Genomic DNA, 23,460 nt, shown 5'->3' with positions numbered 1-23,460 from the left:
GTCACTGGGAACTTTGCTAGGGGAGTTTGAATAAATTGTTGGGGGGGCAGAAGCCATATTGTGGTGGTTTTGGAATTGAGGAAAAAGTAAAACCACTCAGTTGTGTTACCAAAACCCCAGGAGTCCTCCCTGGTTCATCTCTTTGATGTGTTTATATCACTGTAGATTCTTGGATATTTGTTTTATTCTTTAGAAGGACGTGTGGCTCCCTTTTTGTCTTATTTCCCAGTTTTGGAAAATTTTTCTAATAGCAGTAAAGGTGTTCTAATATAGGACAGTCAAAAAGAATGACAGATATCCACAAGAGTGGGTGTTTTTGGAAGGATCACAATCAATAAATTGAACTTCCTCAAAATTAAAAAAATTTTTTCTCTTCTAAACACCCTGTTAAGAGGATGAAAAGACAAGCCTAGACTAGGAGAAAAATGTTTACCAAACGCAAATCTGACAAAGGAGTTGTGAGCAGAATGTATAAAGAATGCTCAAAACTCAATTTTATGGATTAGGCAGTGGTTTCTTCTTACTATTTTTAAAAATATTTATTTATTTATTTATTTGGCTGCACTGGGTCTTAGTTGAGGCGTGCAATCTTCAGTGCAGCGTGCGGGATCTAGTTCCCTGACCAGGGATCGAACCCGGGCCCCCTGCATTGGGAGCGCAAAGTCTTCGCCACTGGACTACCAGGGAAGTTCCTAGGCAGTTGTTTCTTAAAATGACACAAAAAGCACAAGCAACCAAGAAAAAACATAAATTATATCTCATCGAAATTAAACACTTTTGTTTGTCAAGGGACACTACCAAGAAAGTGAAAGACAAGCCACAGAATGGGAGAAAATCATGTACAAGACAGGGGGCTAGTATCCAGAATATACAAAAACTCTTACAACTCAGCAGTAAAAAGACAACCCAATTTAAAAATGACCAAAGTATTTGAATAGACATTTCTCCAGAGAAGATATACAAATGGCCAATAAGCACATGAAAAGATGTTCAACATCATTAGTCAGGCATTAGGTAACTGCAGATAAAAACCACAATGACAGGCTTCCCTGGTGGCGCAGTGGTTGAGAATCTGCCTGCCAATGCAGGGGACACGGGTTCGGGCCCTGGTCTGGGAAGATCCCACATGCCGCGGAGCAGCTGGGCCCGTGAGCCACAATTACTGAGCCTGCACGTCTGGAGCCTCTGCTCCGCAACAAGAGAGGCCGCGATAGTGAGAGGCCCGCGCACTGCGATGAAGAGTGGCCTAGAGAAAGCCCTCGCACAGAAACGAAGACCCAACACAGCCATAAATAAATAAATAAATAAATTTTAAAAAACAAAACAAAACAAAACACAATGAGCTACCACTTCACACCTATTGAGATGGCTATAGTTTTTGTAAATGTAAAATAATCAGTGTTGGTGAGGATATGAAAAAACTGGAACCCCCGTATATTGCTGGCAGAAATGTAAAATGGTGCGGCTTCTGTGTAAAACAGTTTGGCAGTTCCTCAAAATGTTAAACATAGGACTTCCCTGGTGGCGCAGTGGTTAAGAATCCGCCTGCCAGGGCTTCCCTGGTGGCGCAGTGGTTGAGAGTCCGCCTGCCAATGCAGGGGACACGGGTTCGAGCCCTGGTCTGGGAGGATCCCACATGCCGCGGAGCAACTAGGCCCGTGAGCCACAACTACTGAGCCTGCGCGTCTGGAGCCTGTGCTCTGCAACAAGAGAGGCCGCGATAGTGAGAGGCCCGCGCACCGCAATGAAGAGTGGCCCCCGCTCGCCACAACTAGAGAAAGCCCTCGCACAGAAACACAGCCAAAAATGAATAAATGAATAAATAAATAAATAATTTAAAAAAAAAAAAAAAAAAAAAAAAAGAATCCGCCTGCCAATGCAGGGGACACAGGTTCCATCCCCAATCTGGGAAGATCCCACATGCCGTGGAGCAACTAAGCCCGTGCGCCACAACTACTGAGCCTGCGCTCTAGAGCCCCCGAGCCACAACTATTGAGCCCGCGTAGCATAACTACTGAAGCCTGCGCGCCTAGAGCCCACGCTCCGCAACAAGAGAAGCCACCGGAGAAGCCTGAGCACCGCGACGAAGAGTAGCCTCTGCTCGCAACTAGAGAAAGCCCGTGCGCAGCAACGAAGACCCAATGCAGCCAAAAACAAAAAAAAGTTAAACATAGAATTACCATATGACCCAGCAATTTCATTCCTAGGTATCTACCTAAGAGAAACGAGAACATATGTTTATACAAAACTTGTACACAAGTGTTCACAGCAGCATTATTCGTAAGAGTCAAAAAGTGGAAACAACTCAAATGTCCATCACCTGATGAATGGATAAACAAAATGCCTTCTACCCATATAGAGAAAATTATTCAGCCATAAGAAGGAATGCAGTACTGACACATGCTACAACATGGATGAACCTTGCAACCATTATGCTGTGAAAGAAGCCAGTCACGGAAGGACAAATACTGTATAACTCCACTTACATGAAATATCTAGAAGATGCAATTACAGAGAAAGAAAGCATATTAGCGGTTGACAGGGACTGGGCAAATGGGGGTAGGGTGGGGCTTGACTGCTAATGGGTGGTGTTTCCTTTTGGGGTGAGGAAAATGTTGAAAATTAGATTACAGTGACAGCTGCACTATGAATATAGTGGCACTGTGAATATACTAAAACCCACAGAATTGTACACTTTAAACGGGTGAATTTTAGTTATGTAAATTAGATCTCAAACAAGAAGTTGCATTTCCAAGTTATAGGAACCAGAATCATCTTACCCCATTAATTTCACAAACCGGTGCCCGGGAGTCCCTAGAATGTCGGGCAGTGGGCTAGGTGCTGCGAGGATGGAGAGATGAATAAGATTGGACGAGTCTACGATGGGGCCTCGGTGCTAAACGGGTTGTATAGATGGGACAGTGACTAAGACCCCTGACTCAGGGATTAAAGATCCACCTTGGAATCCACTGATAAGAGTGTTCAGAGTATTTGGCCTTGGGCTCACTTCTCTCCAGTTCTGCCAAACAGGGATGAGAACACTTTATTCCGAGGGGGCTTCGGAGTAGAAATAGAAACAGATTAACAACTGGGAAGCGCTCAGGACCTGCTGGGGGCCCCCAAGGTTATAACCCCCAGGCTGTGGTGGGGAAGTGGATTTTTAACCCAGCGCACGTGGGGCTGAGTCGGGGTCTCAGGTTCCCGGCTGGGGAAAAGTTCGCCCGCAAGGGGAGGTAGTGGGTTTCACGAGGGCCGGCGCGGCCGCGCGCCCCCGCCTGCTGGAGCAAGCGCCCGGCCCTGGCGCAGGCGCGCGTCCTGGCGGTTGCCTAGCAACCGGGTGGCATGGAGAACGCGCGATCATGGAGCCGCCCGCCCTGACCGTGAGCGCCGCGGTCCGGGAGCACCTGCGGAAGTTGGGTCTGCACGAGTTCCCGTGCGGCACGGGCAGCTGGGTGCGGGCGCTGGCGGGGCGGCTGGAGGAGGGGCTCGGGGCTCTGGGGGACGGAGGGACTGACCAGGGGCCAGGCCGGGGCCTAGGGGCGGAGAGCGGGGCCGGGGTGGTGCTGGCCCCGGGTGCTGAGGGGGCCGCCAGCCCCAGGAGTTGGCTGGTCTGGAGAAGCCTGAGAGGATGTTTGCGTCTGGGCGTTTGGGGAGCGTCCTGACCGGGGTGTGGGGGGGGAATGGGGATGGACTGTGGGAACAGGGACACTGCAGGGGTGGACGGGATAGGCCCACCCCGGGCCTGTGGGCGCTGACCCAGGGTGGAGGGCAGGGACCCCCCCCCCCCACCAGAGCAGGACCCCATCCTGAGCGCATCAGGCGGATCCGGGGCCGCTGGCTGTCTTAAAGACACCCGGCTCCTTTGGGGTGAAAAGCTCATCCTGAGAGCAAGGTTTGCAGATGGGACCCTGTTGCGCTGTGGCCAGAGGGGCCATTCTCATCACCTAAGTGCACAAGGAGCATGACATTGAGAGCCCGGGGCTTCCCAGGTGTGCCTGGAAGTCTTGAGGCCTGAAGGGTTCCCGTGGACTTGGTGGGAAGCTGGGGCCCCACCTACTCTTGTCAGCTGGTTTCCATTTTCATAGAAGAGAAAACTGAGATACCAATCAAGGAACTAATTTATTTGTTTCAACAACAAACATTGATTGGGCACCTACTACGTGCCTGGCGTTGTGCTGAACTTGGGGGTTTCATAGATAGATGTCTCTCAAGAGGAAGGAGTGGGAGAGAGTAAACTCCAGGACCAAAATCTTTCATCTTCCACTTATGGCATCTAAAGGTTCTGAATTTACCTTTGCAGGCTTTGCCACCTCTTCTTCAAAAACCTTTCCTTGGCTCGTTACATCCCACAGATTGCCTTTTGCACCTCCCGGCTTCTAAACTCTCCCTGATTGTCCTGTTTTACAATCGATTCCATTTTGAGAGTTTTGAGTCCTTGAGAGGGGCTGAGTCATAACGAGAGAAATTCTCCGCCTCCACCTCTGCAGAATAAGTCGCGCTTTCTTCCTCAAACTTGCCGAGCATGGCGGGAGCTGATCCCCAGAGAGGAGGACGCTGTGGGCCCCGGGGAGGAGACGGTGGATGCCCTGCTGGGCCTGGTCTGCTGCCCCCACTCACCCTGGGCCCTGCTGGAGGGCTCAAGCGCTGAGGACCGTTTTCTGAGAGAGCTGGCCGTCCAGAATCCTCTGATGCTCAAAGACAGCTTCTTCTACACCTACTTCAGGTCGCTACGGGTGGTGGACAAACAGGTGAGCCCTGGGAGCGAACACCAGGTACAGGGGTGATGTTAGGGGGGCCGTTCCCCTTACAGGGCTTGGTGGTAAGACCTAGCTCTGCCCTCCTCCTAATTAATCTCACCAGCTTGTCCACAGAGCAGGGCCAACAATCCCGGCGAGCTGGCCCAGTCTGTTACCCCAGAGAAGGGAGGCCCAGCCGGGAAGGGCCCCTAATGTCCTTGAAGCCAAAGTCAGCTGAGGATTCACAGACAGACCCCTGAAGCTTCTGGTCTGACCCTGCTGGGTGTAAACTAGAATGATTCCTTAAGACCATAGGATTCACTGTGGCTCTGGGGTAGACAGCGGAGAAGATGGGATTCCTGGCTTCAGGAGCTGACAGTCCAACAAGGGACACAAGACATGAGCTGGAAGTTGTCCAACATCTACAGTCAGAGGAGGGGTGAGAGTTGAGAGGTGACAGGCCACTGCGACGGCCGAGGCACTCGGATCCTGGCAGGAAAGGCGTACAAGAGAAGAAAGGGTTTGGGGTGTGGGGCGGTCACTCTCTGAAGATGGACGTGCCATTGCCGTCCTCACTCCAGTGCCGCCTCACGCACTGGAGCTCTGAGCTCCCTTTCCTCCCTTCCAGGTGAGCCTGGTGGACAAAGACCTCCTGAAATTTGTGAAGCTTGAAGAGTTGGTGCTGAGTGCTAATCAAATCAAGGAGATTGACACCACCAACCTGCCCCCAACTCTCAAGGTAAAGGAGCCCAGGTTCCATTCCAGGTCTTGGAGCCAATGCTACCCAGAGGCCCTGCCCCTCCTCTGCCTCCCACACAGAAGGTTTGGCCATCCTGACTGTGCTAAGGGCCGGCCTCAGGCTTTGGAGAGGTAGGCCTGATCCCTCAAAAAGTTAAACCTAGAATTTCCACATGACCCAGCAATTCCCTTCCTAGGTATACACCCCAAAGAAGAGAAGGCAGGAATCAGACAGATTCCTGTATGCCAGTGTTCACAGCAGCGCTATTCACAATAGCCAAAAGGTGGACACAGCCCGCTTGTTACCAGCAGATGAATGGAGCGGCAAAATGTGGTCTATCCACACCGTCATAAAAAGGAATGACATGTGTACAACATGGATGACCTTGAAAACATGATGCTGAATGAAGGAGGCCGGACACAAAAGGCCACGTAGTAGATGATTGCACTGCGTGAAATATCTAGAAGAGGCAAATCCATAGAGACAGAAAGTTGATTAGAGGTTACCAGAGGGAAGGATTGGGGAGTTATAGCTTAATGGGTACACAGTTTCTGTTTGGAGTAATGAAAAATCTTGGAAATGGATAGAAATGATGGTTGTACATTAAGTGAATGTACTTAATGCTGCTGAATTGTCCACTTAAAAAGGGTTGAAATGGCAAATTATATATATTTTACCACAATAAAAAAAGTTTTAAAAGAGGTAGGCCAGGCTTTTTTTTTTTAAGAATATTTTTAATATATTTATTTATTTTTGGCTGTGTTGGGTCTTCGCTGCTGCGTGTGGGCTTTCTCTAATTGTGGTGAGCGGGGGCTGCTCTTCGTTGTGGTGCGCAGACTTCTCATTGCAGTGGCTTCTCTTGTTGCAGAGCACGGGCTCTAGGCGCATGGGCTTCAGTAGTTGTGGCACGCGGGCTCAGTAGTTGTGGCTCACAGGCTCTAGAGCGCAGGCTCAGTAGTTGTGGCTCGCGGGCTCTAGAGCGCAGGCTCAGTAGTTGTGGCACACGGGCTTAGTTGCTCCGCGGCACGTGGGATCTTCCCAGACCGGGGCTCGAACCCGTGTCCCCTGCATTGGCAGGCAGATTCTTAACCACTGTGCCACCAGGGAAGCCCCAAAAAGAGGTAGGCCAGGCTTTATTACGAGTCTTCAGCTGAGCATATCAAAATGGTCTCAATTTTAAATTAAATGCTGAGACTAGTAGATTTTGTAGCAGAAGAGGCTCAGAAGTATGGCTCAGTACTGGGTTCAAGAAGAAAGCGGGCAAGGCCTTGGAGGAGAAATACAAGAACTCTGTTATCTTTGGGTTTATTCCCTATTCCAGCCAGGGGCCCTTTGGCTTTCCCAGAGACAACTGCCGTGAGTCGAGAAGTTGCAAAATTGTTAATTCGGGGCTTCCCTGGTGGCGCAGTGGTTATGAATCTGCCTTCAATGCAGGGGACACAGGTTCAAGCCCTGGTCTGGGAAGATCCCACGTGCCGCGGAGCAACTAAGCCTGTGCGCCACAACTACTGAGCCTGTGCGCCTAGAGCCCATGCTCCGCGACAAGAGAAGCCACCAGAATGAGAAGCCCGCGCGCAGCAACAAAGACCCAACACAGCCAAAAATATAAATAAATAAATAAATAAAATTTTAAAAAGTGTTAACTCATTTCCTTTCCCACTCTCTCCGTCATCACCTCCACTCCATATTTTAAAGTTTCCTTCACAAAAGGAAAAGAAACTTTCTTTTTTTTTTAATTTTTAAGATTAATTTTTACTGCAGTATAGTTGCTTTACAATGTTGTGTTAGCTTCTACTGTACAGCAAAATGAATCAGTTATACGTATACATATATCCCCTCTTTTTTGGATTTCGGTCCCATTTAGGTCACCACAGTGCATTAAGTAGAGTTCCCCGTGCTATACAGTATGTTCTCAGTAGTTACCTATTTTATACATAGTATCAATAGTGTTTATATGTCAATCCCAATCTCCCAATTCCTCCCACCCCCAATTTCCCCCTTGGTATCCATACATTTGTTCTCTACATCTGTGTCTATTTCTGCTTTGCAAATAAGATCATCTATACCATTTTTCTAGATTCCACATATATGCATTGATATACGATATTTGTTTTTCTCTTTCTGACTTACTTCACTCTGTATGACACTCTCTAGGTCCATCCACATCTCCGTAAATGACCCAGTTTTGTTCTTTTTATGGTTGAGTAATAAATAGTCCATTGTACCACATCTTCTTTATCCATTCCTCTGTTGATGGACATTTAGGTTCCTTCCATGTCCAGGCTACTGTAAATAGTGCTTCAGTGAACATTGGGGTGCATGTGTCTTTTTGAATTATGGTTTTCTCAGGGTATATGCCCAGTAGTGGGATTGCTGGGTCTTATGATAGTTCTATTTTTAGTTTTTTAAGGTACCTCCATACTGTTCTCCATAGTGGCTGTATCAATTTACATTCCCACCAACAGTGCATGAGGGTTCCCTTTTCTCCACACCCTCTCCAGCATTTATTGTTTGTAGATATTTTTTAAAATTTATTTATTTTATTTTATTTATTTTTGGCTGTGTTGGGTCTTCGTTGCTGCGCACGGGTTTTTCTCTAGTTGCAGACAGTGGGGACTGCTCTTCATTGTGGTGCGCAGGCCTCTCATTGCGGCGGCCTCTCTTGTTGCGGAGCACGGGCTCTAGGCGCACGGGTCTCAGCAGTCGTGGCTCGCGGGCTCTAGAGCACAGGCCCAGTAGCTGTGGCGCACAGGCCCAGTTGCCCCACGGCATGTGGGATCTTCCCGGACCAGGGCTCGAACCTGTGTCCTGTGCATTGGCAGGTGGATTTCTAACCACTGCGCCACCAGAGAAGCCCTGTTTGTAGATTTTTTTAATGATGGCCATTCTGACCGGTGTGAGATGATACCTCATTGTAGTTTTGATTTGCATTTCTCTAATAATTAGTGATGTTGAGCATATTTTCTTGTGCCTCTTAGCCATCTGTATGTCCTCTTTGGAGAAATGTCTATTTAGGTCATTTTTTGATTGGGTTATTAGTTTTTTTAATATTGAGCTGCATGAGCTGTTTGTATATTTTGGATATTAATCTTCTGTCAGTTGCTTCATTTGCAAATATTTTCTCCCATTCTGAAGGTTGTCTTTTCGTCGGAAAAGAAACTTTCTGACACCTGCTGCAGGAATATTTTCTTCCCGGATTCTTAGAAGGGGGTCCAGGTGGGCACAGGGAGACGAGGCATTAGTACTTCGTAATTCCTCTCCTGAGTTGCCCAGGGCGGAAGCAGGGAGTGGGTTCCGTTTTGTCTGGGCTCACGGGCTGTCTTTCCACCCGCGTCGCAGGTGCTGGAGCTCTACGGCAACAAGATGACCAGCATGGAGTGTCTGTGCACCCGCCCGCCCCCAAGGCTCCAGCACTTGGGGTTGGGTCACAACAAGCTTCTGGGCCCCCTGGAGAGTGTATACGTCACCAGTGATTACTGGTAACTCGGGAGCCCCACGTGGAAAGAGGGAGGGAGGGGTTGAGCATTAGATTTGGGCCATTCTATGCTGGTGGCTTGGAGAACTCAGCTTTGCTCTTTTTTTTTAAAAAATTTTTTGTTTATTTATGGCTGTGTTGGGTCTTCGTTTCTGTGCGAGGGCTTTCTCTAGTTGTGGCAAGCGGGGCCACTCTTCATCGCAGTGCGCGGGCCTCTCACTATCGCCGCCTCTCTTGTTGCGGAGCACAGGCTCCAGACGCACAGGCTCAGTAATTGTGGCTCACGGGCCCAGCTGCTCCGCGGCATGTGGGATCTTCCCAGACCAGGGCTCAAACCCGTGTCCCCTGCATTGGCAGGCAGATTCTCAACCACTGCGCCACCAGGGAAGCCCTTTGCTCTTTTCTATGATAACTCCTGCTGCTAAGGCCGGACCTAGGATTTATTTCTCTGACCCAATAAACAAAAAATCCCACTGAGGCCCAGGGAAGGACACCAAGAGGTAGTGGGAATGAGTGGGATCTTTTGCTTCGTGGTTTCTGTTGACACTCAGGCCGGCTAATTCTTGGTTGTGAGGGCGTCCTGGGCACTGCAGAAGGTAGAGCAGCATCCCTGGCCTCTGCCCACCCGATGCCAGGAGCACCCACCCCAGACCAGCTGCGACAACCAAACGGTCTCCAGACAGCACCAAGTGTCCACTGCGGGGCAAAACCACCTCCAGCTGAGAACTGCTGCCCTACAGACAGCTCTCGGTTTGACTTTGTCTTCTTGGTGGGTGAGCAGTGGGAAACTGAAACGCTGGATCTGAGGAGTCTCAGGGCCTCAGATACCACCCGTGAAAATCCCTCAGAGGAAGCGGGGCCAGGGAGGCCTGTCAGAGGAGCTCTGAGGTCTCCCGGGGCTCAGCATCCTGGGCAGCACTTCGCCGGGCCGACGTTCATGACGGTTCCTTTCTTCACAGCCCAGAAGGGGCACGAGGCGCAGGGCAACATCGCTTCCCTGCTTTCCCAGCTCTCCTGGGAACGTGCTCGTGGAAGGTCCGTCTCTCTGACCCTAATTTCCTCCTTCCTCCTCTTTCCCTACTCTTGGCCAAGCTGCCTCTTCACAGCCTTGGCTGTGTACAATTCCGGATCCCTTCCCTCCGCTGACCTCAGCCGTCAGGGTGTGTAGCACAGGAAGGAAACGTACACTTTGGACTTTGTGTGACAGCTGAGTTCAGACTCGTACCATGGACAGAGTTCTAAGTGTTCTGGTTTTTTAAAAAATTTTTTTTAGTGTTCTGGTTTTTGATTTGGAAAACAGACTTACGATAACGTAACCTGCTTAATGCTGAGTATGGATTTCATAGAAACACATATATGTGTGAAACCTCCGTCTTTTGCTGTTTTGAGTTTAAAAGGAGGGTACACTTCCTGCGAATCCATTTTGCTGATGTGTCCACCAGGTCTCTTGAAGGAGGCTGATATCGGGTAAAATCTGTGTGCCGGTCAGCATGAAATGTTCTTCTCGGGTATTTTCATGACTGGCTGGCCAACATCGCGGGCGGGATGAGAGGAGGGAGGAAGGGGAGTTGAAGAACCTGAACTCAACAGCTGGGAGACTGTCACATGTGATGGCGGGATGGTACTGATGCGTTGTCCCCTTGTGGGTTTTGGTTCTGTTTGTTTTTGTGCCTCTGTTCTCAGAGCTGAAATTGATTTGCTTTCTGCTTTGTGCAGTAGGGAGGTCCTCTTCTCCAGGTCGGGGTGCAGGGCGCCTCCTCTGTCCTCACCGGCCAGTTCTTCTTCACCCACGTTCCCCAAGAAATGAACCAGATGGCTTCCTGTGGTCACGCGCTGGTCTGACTCTGGAGAGCGTCCTCCAGCTTCTAGACCCCTCGAGCCTCGTGCACCCTCTTCCCAGGCCCCCCCGTTTACCGACCTCTCCTACCCCCACCCGCTGCTCCTCCGCGCAGAGGCTCCCCTCCGCCTTCCTCGCCAGTTTGTCCCTCTCTGCTGAGAACCTTCTAGATGCACAACCCCGTATTAGGCTCTATGGGAGATAGACGGTTAACTGAGAAGAGGTCTGTATACACAGAAGTCCGGCAGAGGCAGGATGTGGCGGTGGCCACCTCTATGCCACACAAGGAGGGAGGGCACCGGGAGAACCAGGAGCCCCTTCCCAGCAGGGCGGCTAACCCGGGTCAAGGGCAGCACAAGGCTTGCGAGTTGAGGATGGGCACAGCCTCCCATCCCGTCCTCAGCACCAGGCCTTGTCCGTCGGGGACTCGGGGTGCTGGGGGATGCAGGCGCCGTGGCAAGACCACGGCTCCCTGTCTCCACCCCTTTGCTTACCTGGCCTCTTGACTCCTGGCGGTCCCACTCACCTTCCAGGCCCAACCTCGTCTCCCTGGACCTGAGCTTCAACGACCTGACGGACCTGCAGGGCATGGTGGCCGGCCTTCGAACGCTGCGGCACCTGAGGTTGCTGGTGCTGCAGGGGAACCCTCTGGCCCTGGTGCCCTGCTACCGGGGCTTCGTCATCGACAGCCTGTCCGGGCTCTGCGTGCTGGACGACATCACCGTGGCATCCAGCGAGAAGCATCTGTTCCGAGGGCTCAGCCACAGCGGGGGTGAGGGAGCCGATGTGCAGGGCAGGGCGGGGGGTGAGGGGGACCTGCTGGCCCGCCCACCACCCTACTGGCTGCACGTGTCTGTCATCCAGCTCCCTGGCTGACCCAGACCCTGGTCAGGTGTAGGTCACCTTCTTGGTCAGAGTTCTCTCCCAGATTTTGATCGTTGTGATTGAGATTTGGCAACGGAAATGGTAGGGAGGCTGGGACCATCACATTCCCCTCCCTTCCTAGACAAGTGGGAAACATTCTTTAAATTAGTTTCTTGGTGTCCGTGGTGGCTTGAGATCACCCCCTTGTGGCTCACAGCACAAGCTGCACCAGAGCCTTCTCAAGGTCAGGGTGACAAAACATTGATAAAAATAGCTACGCCTACTGAGTACCAGCACGGGCTAAGGTAACATAGTCTCCATCTGTAACTACCCTGCAAAGTAGCTACTACCATTCCCATTTTACACATCAGGGAAACAAGGTGTAAGAGGGGCCTCTTGCCCAAAAGAGACTTACCCCAAATCACGGTGTGTTGAACTTGGTAGAGCTGGGATTCGAACCCAAGTCTGCAAAGTGAGGCTCAGCCCTGCTCGGAGGAAAGAAGGCAGGAGCTGAGCTCGCCTGCCCTACCCTGCTGTCTGCCTGCCCACTCCCTGCCCGCGGCTCCCCTCACCCCTGCCTGTTCCCCGCTGCAGATCTCCTGGCGCATGAGGCGCGGTTAGTGGTGACTGTTGGACATGTCAGAGGGGTTCTGGACTCCTCGGTCTTGGACCCGGAACCAGGGCCCCAAGGCCCTTTCATCGCTTACAGCTATTATGTAACGTACGAGTTTGTGGAAGATGAGGAAGGCGAAGGAAATGAATACGGCCGCGTTCTGGCTGAGGTGTGTCCATGGGGGCTCTGCTCTCGGGTCCTCAGGGTCTCCTGTGCAGGCACAACGGCTTTGGGGACCCAGGAGAACCCTTAACATGGATCTTTCCAATTCATACCCTACTCTGAGCAGGAAACTGGCTTCCGCTCAGCCTGTTTCTTGCAGCTGGAGTAATTCTCAACAGTGTTCACCCCTTCCCATCCCCGCTGAGATAGGAGCAAAGGACATAACAAGGGAGCAGCCCAGAGTTTCCCGACTAGGCTGCTGGCTTCCCAGCCGTGTTCTCCAACTCCCCCTACACCTCCCGGCTCCCTTCCTGTCACAAGAAAACCCAGCGGTGTCATCCGACTAGGAGAAATGCCTGGGGCCAGGACTTCCCTGGCGGGCCAGTGGTTAAGACTCTGCGCTTCCATTGCAGGGGGCGCGGGTTCGATCCCCGGTCAGGGAACTAAGGTCCCATGTGCCGCAGGGCGTGGCCAAAAAACCCCCAAAAAACGCGACGGTCCCCAGCTCATGTGGAAGTTGTTACTGTTTTTACTGTTAACATAGAACTTTCAGAAAAAACAGGACTGGTATTTTTTTTATAACTTCCTGCCTCCTAAGTCCATGTGTTTGCTTTGCTTCACATCCATCCAACACTGGTGCCCATTTACACCACCTTCACATAGTGTCAGGTGAGAGCTCTGAGGCCGGCAGCCCTGGACGTGTTTTCGTGTCTTCTGTGGCAGATCGTCAAGCCCTCTCCCAGCACGGAACAGCTGGGTGAGGACATTCCCAAAGAGCCCGTCAAAGAGGCTGAAGACTCCGTAGAGTCTGGGCTGGCCTCCCAGTCCCGGTCCGGGGAGCTGGAGGTGTCTGTCGTCTCCGGCGCCTCAGTGCCCTTGCCGCGGTCCATAGACTCTGCAGAAGAGCTGGCCAAGCTGCGGCCGCGCCTGGATCCCCGGCTCTGCCCGTCCCCGGGGTAAGGTTGCTCACCGGGCTGGGAGCAGGGCCCAGACCACACCTGGCATTTATCATTCTGCATTCTCCTCTGGCCCACAGCCCTCCTGGCCTTCTGTCCCCTGCCCTCCCTGACAGCATGGGCCCCGCAGCCTCATGCTGTGCCCATGTGTGCACATCTTCTCACAGTGCCCTCCCAGCCTTGTCCCTGGTCCCCAGCACAGCCCCCTGGGTGATGGCCCCCGTGTCTCCATCTCCCCTCCCCAAGGACAGTTCTCTTTAGCACAGTCCGCAAGCCCTGGTCTGACGTCATCCCCTGCGACTACAAGATGCAGCACACGCTCAAGGACCTGGTGCTGCTCAAGGCCTTCCTGCTCTCAGGGACCACCGTCACCATCGTGGAGGAGAAGGTGGGAGGCTGGAATTCTCCAGGGTCCACACACTGCCCCACTTCTCCTCTGTTCTGCTCTTCTGTCGGGCATCTGTAGCCCTGCTCCCTTGTTGGCAGGGTCTCGGTGCCTTTCCAGAAAGATCCTGGCTAGCTCCAACCCAGCTTCTGTCCCCTAGACTCTCTCCTGGCCTGCAGTGCCACCTTCCCCCAGCAATCCCTCGGCTGCTGAGAAGGGAAAGGGAGAGAAGGACAAGAAAGGGAAGAAGAAAGACAAGGAAGAGAAAGACAAGAAGGGAAACGATGGGAAAGACAAAGCGGGCAAAGGGGAGAAAGAACCAGCCAAGGTGCCTCTGCGTGGGGCGGCCTGGGTGGCGGGAGGCTGCTCCCTCGGTCCCCTGCTCCCCCCGCCACTCGCCCGGCCTCTCCCCACAGGAGCAGAAGGGGAGCAAGAAGAAGAAGGAGCTTCGTCAGGACCTGCGCCAGGACCCGCCCGTCCTCCGGGTGCTGGGCAGTGGCCCGGTGGTCCTGGAGCCCCTGCTCTCTGGGGAGCCATTCGTGTCCACCGTGTGCAACTTTGGGGTGGTCCGTACCTTGGAGACCGACAGGCTGACGCTTTACAGGGTACAGCAGTGCCCCTGGCCTCCCCCACCCACAGAAGCCTGGCCAGGCTGTGGGAGGGAGGGGGAGGCGAGGAGGGGGAGGGGGGCCAGAACCACAGGAGGTGGGGGCTGGAGGAGTGACGCAGCAAGGGTCACCTGCACGGTGGGCGGCGTTCTCGAGGGCAAGGGGCCAGGCAAGCGGGCAGGTCGGGCAGCTGCTCCCCAGGAGACCAGGAGAGGCCCTGGCGGGGTGAGAGCACCCACCCCTTCCCCAGCCTCCCCCCACTCCAGCAAGGAACTTATTTTGTGGTTCTTCCTCTCAGGATTCAAAGAAGAATAAGAGTAAGAAAGCTAAAAAAGGTAAGACCGATGATGGTAACAGGGCAGGGAGTGTTTACTGAGGACCAGTCCTAGTCCTTCATGTTGCTATAAAATTCCACAGCATGGGTGGCTTGTAAACAACAGACATTTGTTTCCAGCTGCTCTGGAGGCCGGGAGGTCCAAGACCACGTTGCCAGCAGCATCAGGTGAGAGCCCTCTTCCTGGTTCGCACCTTCTCCCTGGGTCCTCCCGTGGTGGAAGGGACCAGCGGTCTCCCTCTGCCCTCATGACGTAATCACCTTCCAAAGGCCCCACCTCCTAATATCATCACCTTTGGGGGCTGGGATTTCAACATATGAATTTGGGGAAGGGCACAAATATAGCAGGACTTGCTGAGGGATCAGCCTGACTGGGGACCAAAGGAATGGAAGGATGGAGAATCATATCTTCCAGCCGGTGGGAGGGCCATGCCTACCCTGAGGACCAAACCCTGTGTCTTCCCCGCAGCCCTGCTGCGGTCATGACATGGGCAGGACAGGCATTCTGGGGTGGGGGCCAGGATGGAGCGGGTAGGGAGGCTCAGGGTTACGAGTGTCCAGGGTCCTTCTGGCTCATCAGTGGTCCTGCTTCTGCAGGACATTAGCCCTTATTTGCTGTATAAGGAGCCTGGACTTGTTGTATGGGCAGTGGCAGCATTGAAATAGGTAAGTTTTTAAGATTTATTATTTATTTATTTTATTTATTTTTGGCTGCATCGGGTCTTAGTTGAGTCATGCGGGATCTTCGTTGTGGTGCGTGGGCTTCTCTCTAGCTGTGGCGTGCAGGCTCCAGGGCACGTGGGCTCTGCAGTTCGCAGCAGGCAGGCTCTCTAGTTGAGGCACGCAAGCTCAGTAGTTGTGGCGCGTGGGCTTAGTTGCCCCGTGGTATGTGGGATCTTAGTTCCCTGACCAAGGATCAAACCTGTGTCCCCTGCACTGTAAGGCGGATTCTTTACCACTGGACCACCAGGGAAGCCCCTAGATTTAATGTTTAGAACTGTCTGGCTTGGAGGGAGAGGTAGGAGATAGGTCACGCAGCTGGGAGACTGCTGCAAAAGTCTAAAGCAAGACCACGGCAGCCCGCTTCAGAACAGCCAAAAAGTGCAAACAGCCCAAATGGCTATCAACGGATGAAAGGATAAACAAAATGTGGTCCGTCCATACAATGGGATATTATTCTGTCACAAAAAGGAATGAAGCACTGACATGTCCTAAACCATGGATAAACCTTGAAAACTCAATGCTAAGGGAAAGAAGCCAGACACAAAAGACCACATAACGATTTTATATGAAATGTGGAGAATTGTCGAATCCATAGAGACAGAAAGTAGATTAGTGGTCGCCTGGGGGCGGGGGAAGGAGGGAATGGGGCGTGACTGGTCAATGGGTGCGAGTTTTCCATTTGGGGTGATGAAAATGTTCTGAAATTAGCGGTGATGGTTGCACAACATTGTAAATATACTAAAAGCCCCTGAACTGTACCTTTTTTTTTTTTTTCACACACACACTATTTTATTTTTACAAGAGATAAACTGACACCAAGCATTGTAAATGGATGACCACAACAAAAGCAACAATGATTGCAATTACCAAACACGACAAAGAGTTATAGTTAATAAGCCAACAAAGGAGAGAAAATAGGGATTATAAAAATATTCAGTTAATCTGAAGGTGGAAACAGAAAAACAAAGAACATATGGGATAAATAGAAAACAAATAACAAGATGGTAGACTCAAACCCAATTATATTGAGTCACATGAAATATAAATGGTCTAAATACCCAATTAAAAGGCAGAGATGATCAGATTGGATAAAAAAGTAAGACCAAGCTATCCGCCTATCAGAAACCCCCTTTAAATATAAAGATACAAAAATACGAGAAATAAAAAGGATGGAAAAAGATATTCATGATAACACTAATCAAAAGAAAATGGGAGTAGCTGCATTAATATCAGACAAAGTAGATTTCAGAGCAAAGACTATTACCAGGGATAAAGAGGGTCATTTCATAATAAAGGAGTCAGTTCATTGGGAGGATGTAACAGTCCTTAGCATGTATGCACCTAATAATTGAGTTTCAAAATACATGAAACAAAAGCTGATAGAACTACAGGGAGAAATAGACAAATCCAAAATTATATTCAGAGATTTCAGCACAAATAAGTAAGTGACAGAACAAATAGACAGAAAATCAATAAGCATGTAGAAGACTTGAATCACACTGCTAATTAACTTGAGCTGACAGCTACAGAGCACTCCATCCAATCACACACACACACACACACACACACACACACAAACACACATTCTTTAAGTGCACACAGAACTGAGATATTCTATAACCTGGGCCATAAGGCAAGTCTCAATAAGTTTAGAAGAATTCAAGTCATATAAAGTATCCTCTATGACCACAGTGGAATTAAATTAGAAATCAGTAACAGAAAAATATTTGCAAAATCCCCAAATTTTTAGAAACTAAATAACACACTTCTAAATAACCTATGGGTCAAAGAAGAAATCAAAAGGGAAATTAAAAACTATTTTGAACTGAATGGAAATAAAGATACAAAATACCAAAATTAGTAGGCTATAACGAAGCAGTATTTAGAGAGAAATTTATTGCACTAAATGCGTATATTAGAAAAGCTTCTAAAACTAATAAGTGAGTTTAACAGGGTTGCAGAATACAGGGTCAGCATTCAAAAAATGTTTCCATATACGAGCAATGAACAGATATTAAAAATTTTAAATAATACCATTTACAATAGCATTATCAATAGAAGTTCTATATGTTGAAAACTATAAAATATTGCTGAGAGAAACCAGACCTAAATCGGTGGAGATATATACTATGTACATAGATCAAGAGATTCAACATTGTTAAGATGTTGGTTTTCCTCAGATTGATCTAGAGAGTCAATAAAATCTCAATCATAACCCTGGAGGGATTTTTTTTTCTTTTTTTTTGGTAGAAATCAGCAAGCTTATTCTCAAGTTCATATAGAAATTCAAAGGATCTAGAATAGCTAAAACAACTTTGAAAAAGAACAAAGGACTTACACTACTGGAATTGAAGACCCAGACAAATATGGACATGAGATTTGTGATTGAATCCTGGGGTTAAAATGGGCTTAAACAAAACTTTTTTTTTTTTTTTTTACATTTTTGCAAATTAATGTCTGGCTTAATTGAGGAAGCCATATTTGCATAGCTGCTTCTGCAGTCAGTCTCTGTGACGTGCTGCTGTAGTTGAAGTGTATGAAGAAAAACCTCACATGGACATGTAATTGGCAAAGAGGGAAATATTTTAATAGGCTTTTAAATAACTGTGGATATTCCTCTTTGCATGAGACTTGACAACTAGTAGTTTTTTAAAGGTTGTTACAGTGTGAAAACTGAATCTATATGGATGAATTTTTTCATAATCAGTTATGTTAAATTAATCCATTGGTCTACATTGCCTTTTTTTTTTTTAACATTGCATTTTGAACCCATGCACAATTGTTAACATCTGGCAATTGTTATTTGTAAAATACTGGTTCACTGAGTTATGCAGATCTTCCAACTGTTGACACATTTTTTTATCCATTAACCAAAAATCGCGTTCTTTATCGTCAACCACAACATCAGAAGTCTTTTGAGTATTGGAAAACTGTTAAGTTCATGGTGGCAGATACAGTGTTACAAAATTCTAGTTTCTACTTGAAAAGTTCAAATGTTATAAATGTATTTATCAAAATGCTTTCAGTTGTTTTCCCTGAAGTGCCAGGCTTGCTTCATTCTTTTTTTAGAAAATATCTGCCAAATATTCACGTCGAAATAACCATATTTTGTCAGCGTACTTTCAAGTGAAAAAGATGTTCCAAGAAAAAGCAGCTAGTTCACCTCGTAATTCAAACTGAGACTTGTTAAATGATCGAGTTAGATGTGATTTAATTTTATTCCTTATTACGGTTAAGACCCGAGGGCGGAATCTGATTCTGAAACCGTGCTCGCCTCGAGACGGCGGAGGTCACATTTGCGTTTCCGGGACGTGTCGTGAGCCGGGCCGGGATGGCCCGGCACTGCCAGCCCATCATCGCTCCGGATTCACACTTTAATATTTCCTCAGAAATAAGAATATCTTTGGTTTCAGTGTACGAAAGCGACTACCGCCCCGACCCCCTGACGGTGGAGATCCAGATCCAGCTGATCCAGGGCCGCTCGACGGAGGAGGCGCTTCGGGGGCTCGTCCCGTAGGGCGCGGGATTAAAGGTTGTTCTGACACCGCGGCTCCGCGTCTGTCCAGCCGCCGCCGCGCGTCCGGGGAGCGGGGTGCTGGCCGGGGCCGCGGGGGGCCTGTTCGGGAGGAGGCGGGAGTGCCTGGCTGGGGAGGAGCGGGGGGCTGGCCGTGGGGAGAGGGGAGTAGGGTGCTGTCCGGAGGAGCTGGGGGCTGGCCGGGGGAGCGGGGGGTAGGGTGCTGTTCGGAGGAGCGGGGAGCCTGGCCGTGGGGAGCGGGGGTGGAGCTGGCCAGGGAGGAGAGGAGAGCTGGCCGGAGGAGGCGGGGGGCTGGCCGGGGAGAGCGGGGTCGGCCTCCCCGGGGCGGGCTCCGCAGGGCCGGGCCTCTCAGCCGGCAGGTGCGCGTGGAGCTGCGCAGACCCAGGTGGGCGGGGACCCGCGGCGGCCCCGGGCCCGCCCCCAGAGACCGCGCCCCCAAGCCCGGCCTTAGCCGCTGGGTTGGTGGGCCGCGCGGGGGCGTGGCCAGCGCTCAGGGGTCGCCGCTGAGCCCTCCCCACCTCCCGCGCCCAGCGGAGAGAGCTGTGCCTACGCGGCTGCGCTGTGCGAGCTCCTCGCCTGTGTCCGCTCGGCGTCTTGGCTCAGGTAGGTAGGCGAGGGGCGGGCGGTGTTTGGCCTGGGGCGCCTGGAGCCCCGCTGCTGGGAGGGGGCTGTCCCACTGTGAGCGGAGGGGCGCCGAGCCCCCGGCGGGAGGAGTCGACTTGACAAAAGCGGGGTCGCGGTCGCACTGCCCCGCGGGAGCGGCCTCCCGCCTGCGGTGGACCGTCGGGGCCAGGTGGCCTCCTGCTGCCTGTCGGCTTCTGTTCGCCCCGCTGGGGCGAGAATGGCCGGAGCCGCGGGTTGTGGACGGGGCAGCCTGTGGCGCTTGCTCCGGACTCCCCGACGGGCAGCGCCGCTCGCTGTGCTCAGGCCCGGAGGGGTGTCCCCCGCGGGGCTCTGGTCCTTGCTCTGGCGACCCCACGGGCCTTTGCGCCTCCACAAGAGCTCTTTAGAGGCTGTCGTGTGGAGAGAATGAACCAGCCCTTGACCCTTTCCCTCATCAAAGCGTGATGGGTCACCGAGCCCTGTGGGGGCCCCAGAAACAATTTCAGACCCTTAGGGCTCAGCACCCACTTGGAGGGGGGCGTGCACTCGCTGAAGCCCGTGCCGGTTAAGGACCAGGCTTGGGGGCTCAGAGAGCGGAGGGAGGCTTACGCTTAGCAGGTACTGAATGGGATTCACAAGCAGGTGTGTGGAGTGGGGAGCAGAGGAACGGCCGCCGCCACTGCGGTGGGGAGCTGCGGGTTAGTTCCCGCAGTGAAGCGCCTGGGGGATGGGGTGCATTGGGAGCGCTGTGGACAAAGGGGAAATCAGGTCCACAGAGCACCTCAGCCTGGGCCTCTGAAACGCGCAAGTCAAAACCAAACAGCTGGCTTTGCGCCTTTCTCGGTAAGTGGCACCACCAACCCGCCCCCAACTCTTTCCCCTCCCTGGGTGCCCTCACCCACAGCAGGCGTAGCTCCCACACCTGAAATCCATTTTCCACGCCTGAAATCCATCTGGTTTTCACGTGCTCCACGGCCCCCACCCTAGTTTCAGCTGCGGCTGGTTACTGACTAATGCAACAGTTTGCTAGCTGGTCTCCTGTTACCACTTTTGCGCTTCCACAATCCAACATCTAAGCAGCAGCAGTAGTGACCTTCCAAACAATGTAAATTCTTTTACTGCCTCTGGTAAATCCTCTGACGTATCTCCGTGGTGCTTACAATAAAACCCAAGCTCTTTCCCCAAACTTTCCCCATGGATCTTGCATGTGACCCTCCTCAGGCTACTGCTCCCGCTTCACCACCTAACACTTTCCTCCTTGTTCTTTCCGGTCCAGCCACGCTGCGCACCTCCTGTCCTGCTTCAGGAGCTCTGCACTTAACTCTTCCCTCTGCCCGGCCCACTCCCCCACTCTCCCCCCCACCCCAGGTCTTTATGTGGTTTGGTCCCTTACTTTGTTCAGTTCTTGCTCAAGTGTTCTTTTTCAGGGAGGGCTTTCTAAACTACCGTGGGCTGAAAGAGCCTTTCCGGTCACTCTATTCCATCACACTGCTTTAACTTCTTCTCCGCACTCCCTGAAGTTCGTACTGGTTTCTTGGTCTCTTTGTGAGGGCTGGGACCTGTCTGTCTTGCCTGCCACTGCATCCCTGGCAGCTAGAAGAGATGCTTTTGTGGCAGCGGCGGCAGGGACACCCGATTGAGGCTAATGTGGGTAGACCGGATCGAAGTGATGGCCAGCTGGACCAGGACACGGCAGGGGGAGGTGACAAGGAGGGGACTGCTGCCAGGCTACTGTGGCTCTTGGGCAGGTTACTGTACTAAGTCACCATTTCTCAGCTTTCTCTTTGTATTGCTGGGAGACTTGCTGAGAGAAAACCAGAACTCAGTAAGCGGTAGAACTGGTGAGGGGTGGCCGCAGGGAAGCCATCCTAGTACAAGTCTGTGGCTTTCCTATTTGCTTTCATGCTCTTCCTGTGCATGTTGTTTTTTGTTTTTTTCCTAAAGCTCCATTTAAACGACTCCCAGGAAACCCCAACTACTTCAGGCAAACCTTGTACCAGTATGTGTTTAACCCTCCCAAACCTTGTACCAGCGTGTGTTAAATGGGTGTGTTCTGTGGTGGCTTCCACCGCCTGCTGCTGCCCTGCAGTGGTTTCCTCTCCCTGGAGGAGCAAACGCCCTAAGGGCAGTGCCAGGGGCTGTCATCTCTGAGACATGAAACACACGGCCTGCCACCACTCTAGACTTTTTTTTTTTGGAAATAAGCTGTGCCACTTTCACTAAAGCTCATTAGGTACTTGAGTTTCGTGGGAAATGCTGAAAACACTTGTGGTGCCTCAGTTTTAAAGTGGCTGCAAGTCCTTTTGGAGAAAAAGTTGACCCAAGAGTCCCCTAATGACAGCAGAAGGGAAGCGAGGGCTGGCATAGCAGGTGTGTTTGGTCTGTCCTCTGGGAGAGGGACTCTGGAAAGAGCCAGAGGACACGCTGAAGAAGATAATCAGAGGACCTAGCTGCTGGGCCGCGGGTTGCTCTTGGGACCGGGGCGGTGGAGGCCGGGCCAGGGCCGGGCTCAGCCGCTCATCGGCTCTCTCCTTGCAGGCCCTGCCATGCTCCGCAGGGTAGGCTGGCTGGTCCTGTACAGCCTTGCTGCGCTGCTGCTCAGCTGCCTGTTCTTCCTGAAGAAGGCGGCCCACCCAGCGGGGGGCCCCACGGCCCGACAGCCCTTCTGGGCTCCCCCAGGGCCCCGGCGCAGCCAGTGTCCGCCCAACCACACGGTGGCTAATGCCTCCCTGTTCCTGCCTAACCGTCACCGCCTCTTCTTGACCTATCGCCACTGCCGCAACTTCTCCATCTTGCTGGAGCCTTCGGGCTGTGCCGAGGACACCTTTCTGCTCCTGGCCATCAAGTCACAGCCTGGCCACGTGGAGCGGCGGGCGGCCATCCGCAGCACGTGGGGCCGGGCAGGAAGCTGGGCTAAGGGCCGGCAGCTGAAGCTGGTGTTCCTCCTGGGGGTGGCAGGATCTGCGCCCCCAGCCCAGCTGCTGGCCTACGAGAGTCGGGAGTTTGATGATATCCTACAGTGGGACTTCGCTGAGGACTTTTTCAACCTGACACTCAAGGAGCTGCACTTGCAGCGCTGGGTGGCAGCTGCCTGTTCCCAGGCCCATTTCATGCTAAAGGGAGATGACGATGTCTTTGTCCATGTCCCCAATGTGCTGGAGTTCCTGGATGGCTGGGACCCAGCCCAGGACCTACTGGTGGGAGATGTCATCCGCCAGGCCCTGCCCAACAGGAACACCAAGGTCAAATATTTCATCCCACCCTCCATGTATAGGGCCCGCCACTACCCACCCTATGCTGGGGGCGGAGGGTATGTCATGTCCAGAGCCACTGTGCAGCACCTCCAAGCAGCCGTGGAAGAGGCTGAACTCTTCCCCATTGATGACGTCTTTGTGGGGATGTGCCTGAAAAAGCTGGGGGTGAGCCCCATGCACCATGCTGGCTTCAAGACATTTGGAATACGGCGACCCCTGGACCCTCTGGACCCCTGCCTGTACAGAGGGCTCCTTCTGGTGCACCGCCTCAGCCCCCTGGAGATGTGGACCATGTGGGCACTGGTAACAGATGAGGGGCTCAAGTGTGCAGCTGCCCCCTTGTCCCAGCTTCGAGGGGTGGGTTGAGCGAGTAGACTGTTAATTTTGCAATCATGATGAGAAATCGAGAACCCTGAAACTTGGCCCTTGATGGGTCTACAAGAAATGCTGACTTTGTTTTTGTAACCCCCTCCCAAACCTTGCTAACTCTGATTAAAACACTGAAACCTGGCTGACTTGTACCAGTATGTGTTAAATGGGCAAATGCTGCCATCACTCCATGGGGGGTACTCCTGGAGCCCCTTGGGGCTCTTCCAGTCTGGAGGGGGTGGTGAAGGAGGGAGGCTGCCTAGGGCT

The 23,460-nt window shown here is 51.9% G+C and overlaps 1 protein-coding gene across 2 annotated transcripts; it reads left to right on the top strand.

Moving 5' to 3' along the window:
* The first annotated feature begins 3,353 nt into the window (after positions 1-3,353).
* Positions 3,354-23,439, top strand: LOC118906759 (leucine-rich repeat-containing protein 43-like). 2 transcript variants are annotated; one of them, XM_036874328.1, is made up of 14 exons: positions 3,354-3,452; positions 4,488-4,748; positions 5,365-5,475; positions 8,815-8,954; positions 11,321-11,559; positions 12,246-12,433; positions 13,150-13,382; positions 13,629-13,770; positions 13,928-14,095; positions 14,184-14,372; positions 14,674-14,710; positions 14,793-14,877; positions 18,846-19,570; positions 22,109-23,439. In XM_036874328.1, exons 1-14 carry the CDS (start codon positions 3,360-3,362, stop codon positions 23,188-23,190), a joined length of 3,693 nt encoding a protein of 1,230 aa, XP_036730223.1. In that variant the 5' UTR covers positions 3,354-3,359; the 3' UTR covers positions 23,191-23,439. The 2 variants fall into 2 exon arrangements, with proteins under 2 accessions (XP_036730223.1, XP_036730224.1); XM_036874329.1 differs by lacking the exons at positions 14,793-14,877; positions 22,109-23,439 and having other exon boundaries at positions 18,822-19,038.
* The last annotated feature ends 21 nt before the right edge of the window (positions 23,440-23,460 follow it).

Source organism: Balaenoptera musculus, chromosome 14 (assembly GCF_009873245.2).
Source record: "Balaenoptera musculus isolate JJ_BM4_2016_0621 chromosome 14, mBalMus1.pri.v3, whole genome shotgun sequence".
Classification (NCBI taxonomy): domain Eukaryota; kingdom Metazoa; phylum Chordata; class Mammalia; order Artiodactyla; family Balaenopteridae; genus Balaenoptera; species Balaenoptera musculus.
Note: the sequence above shows the minus strand (reverse complement) of the source record. Positions and strands in the feature narration are given on the sequence as shown.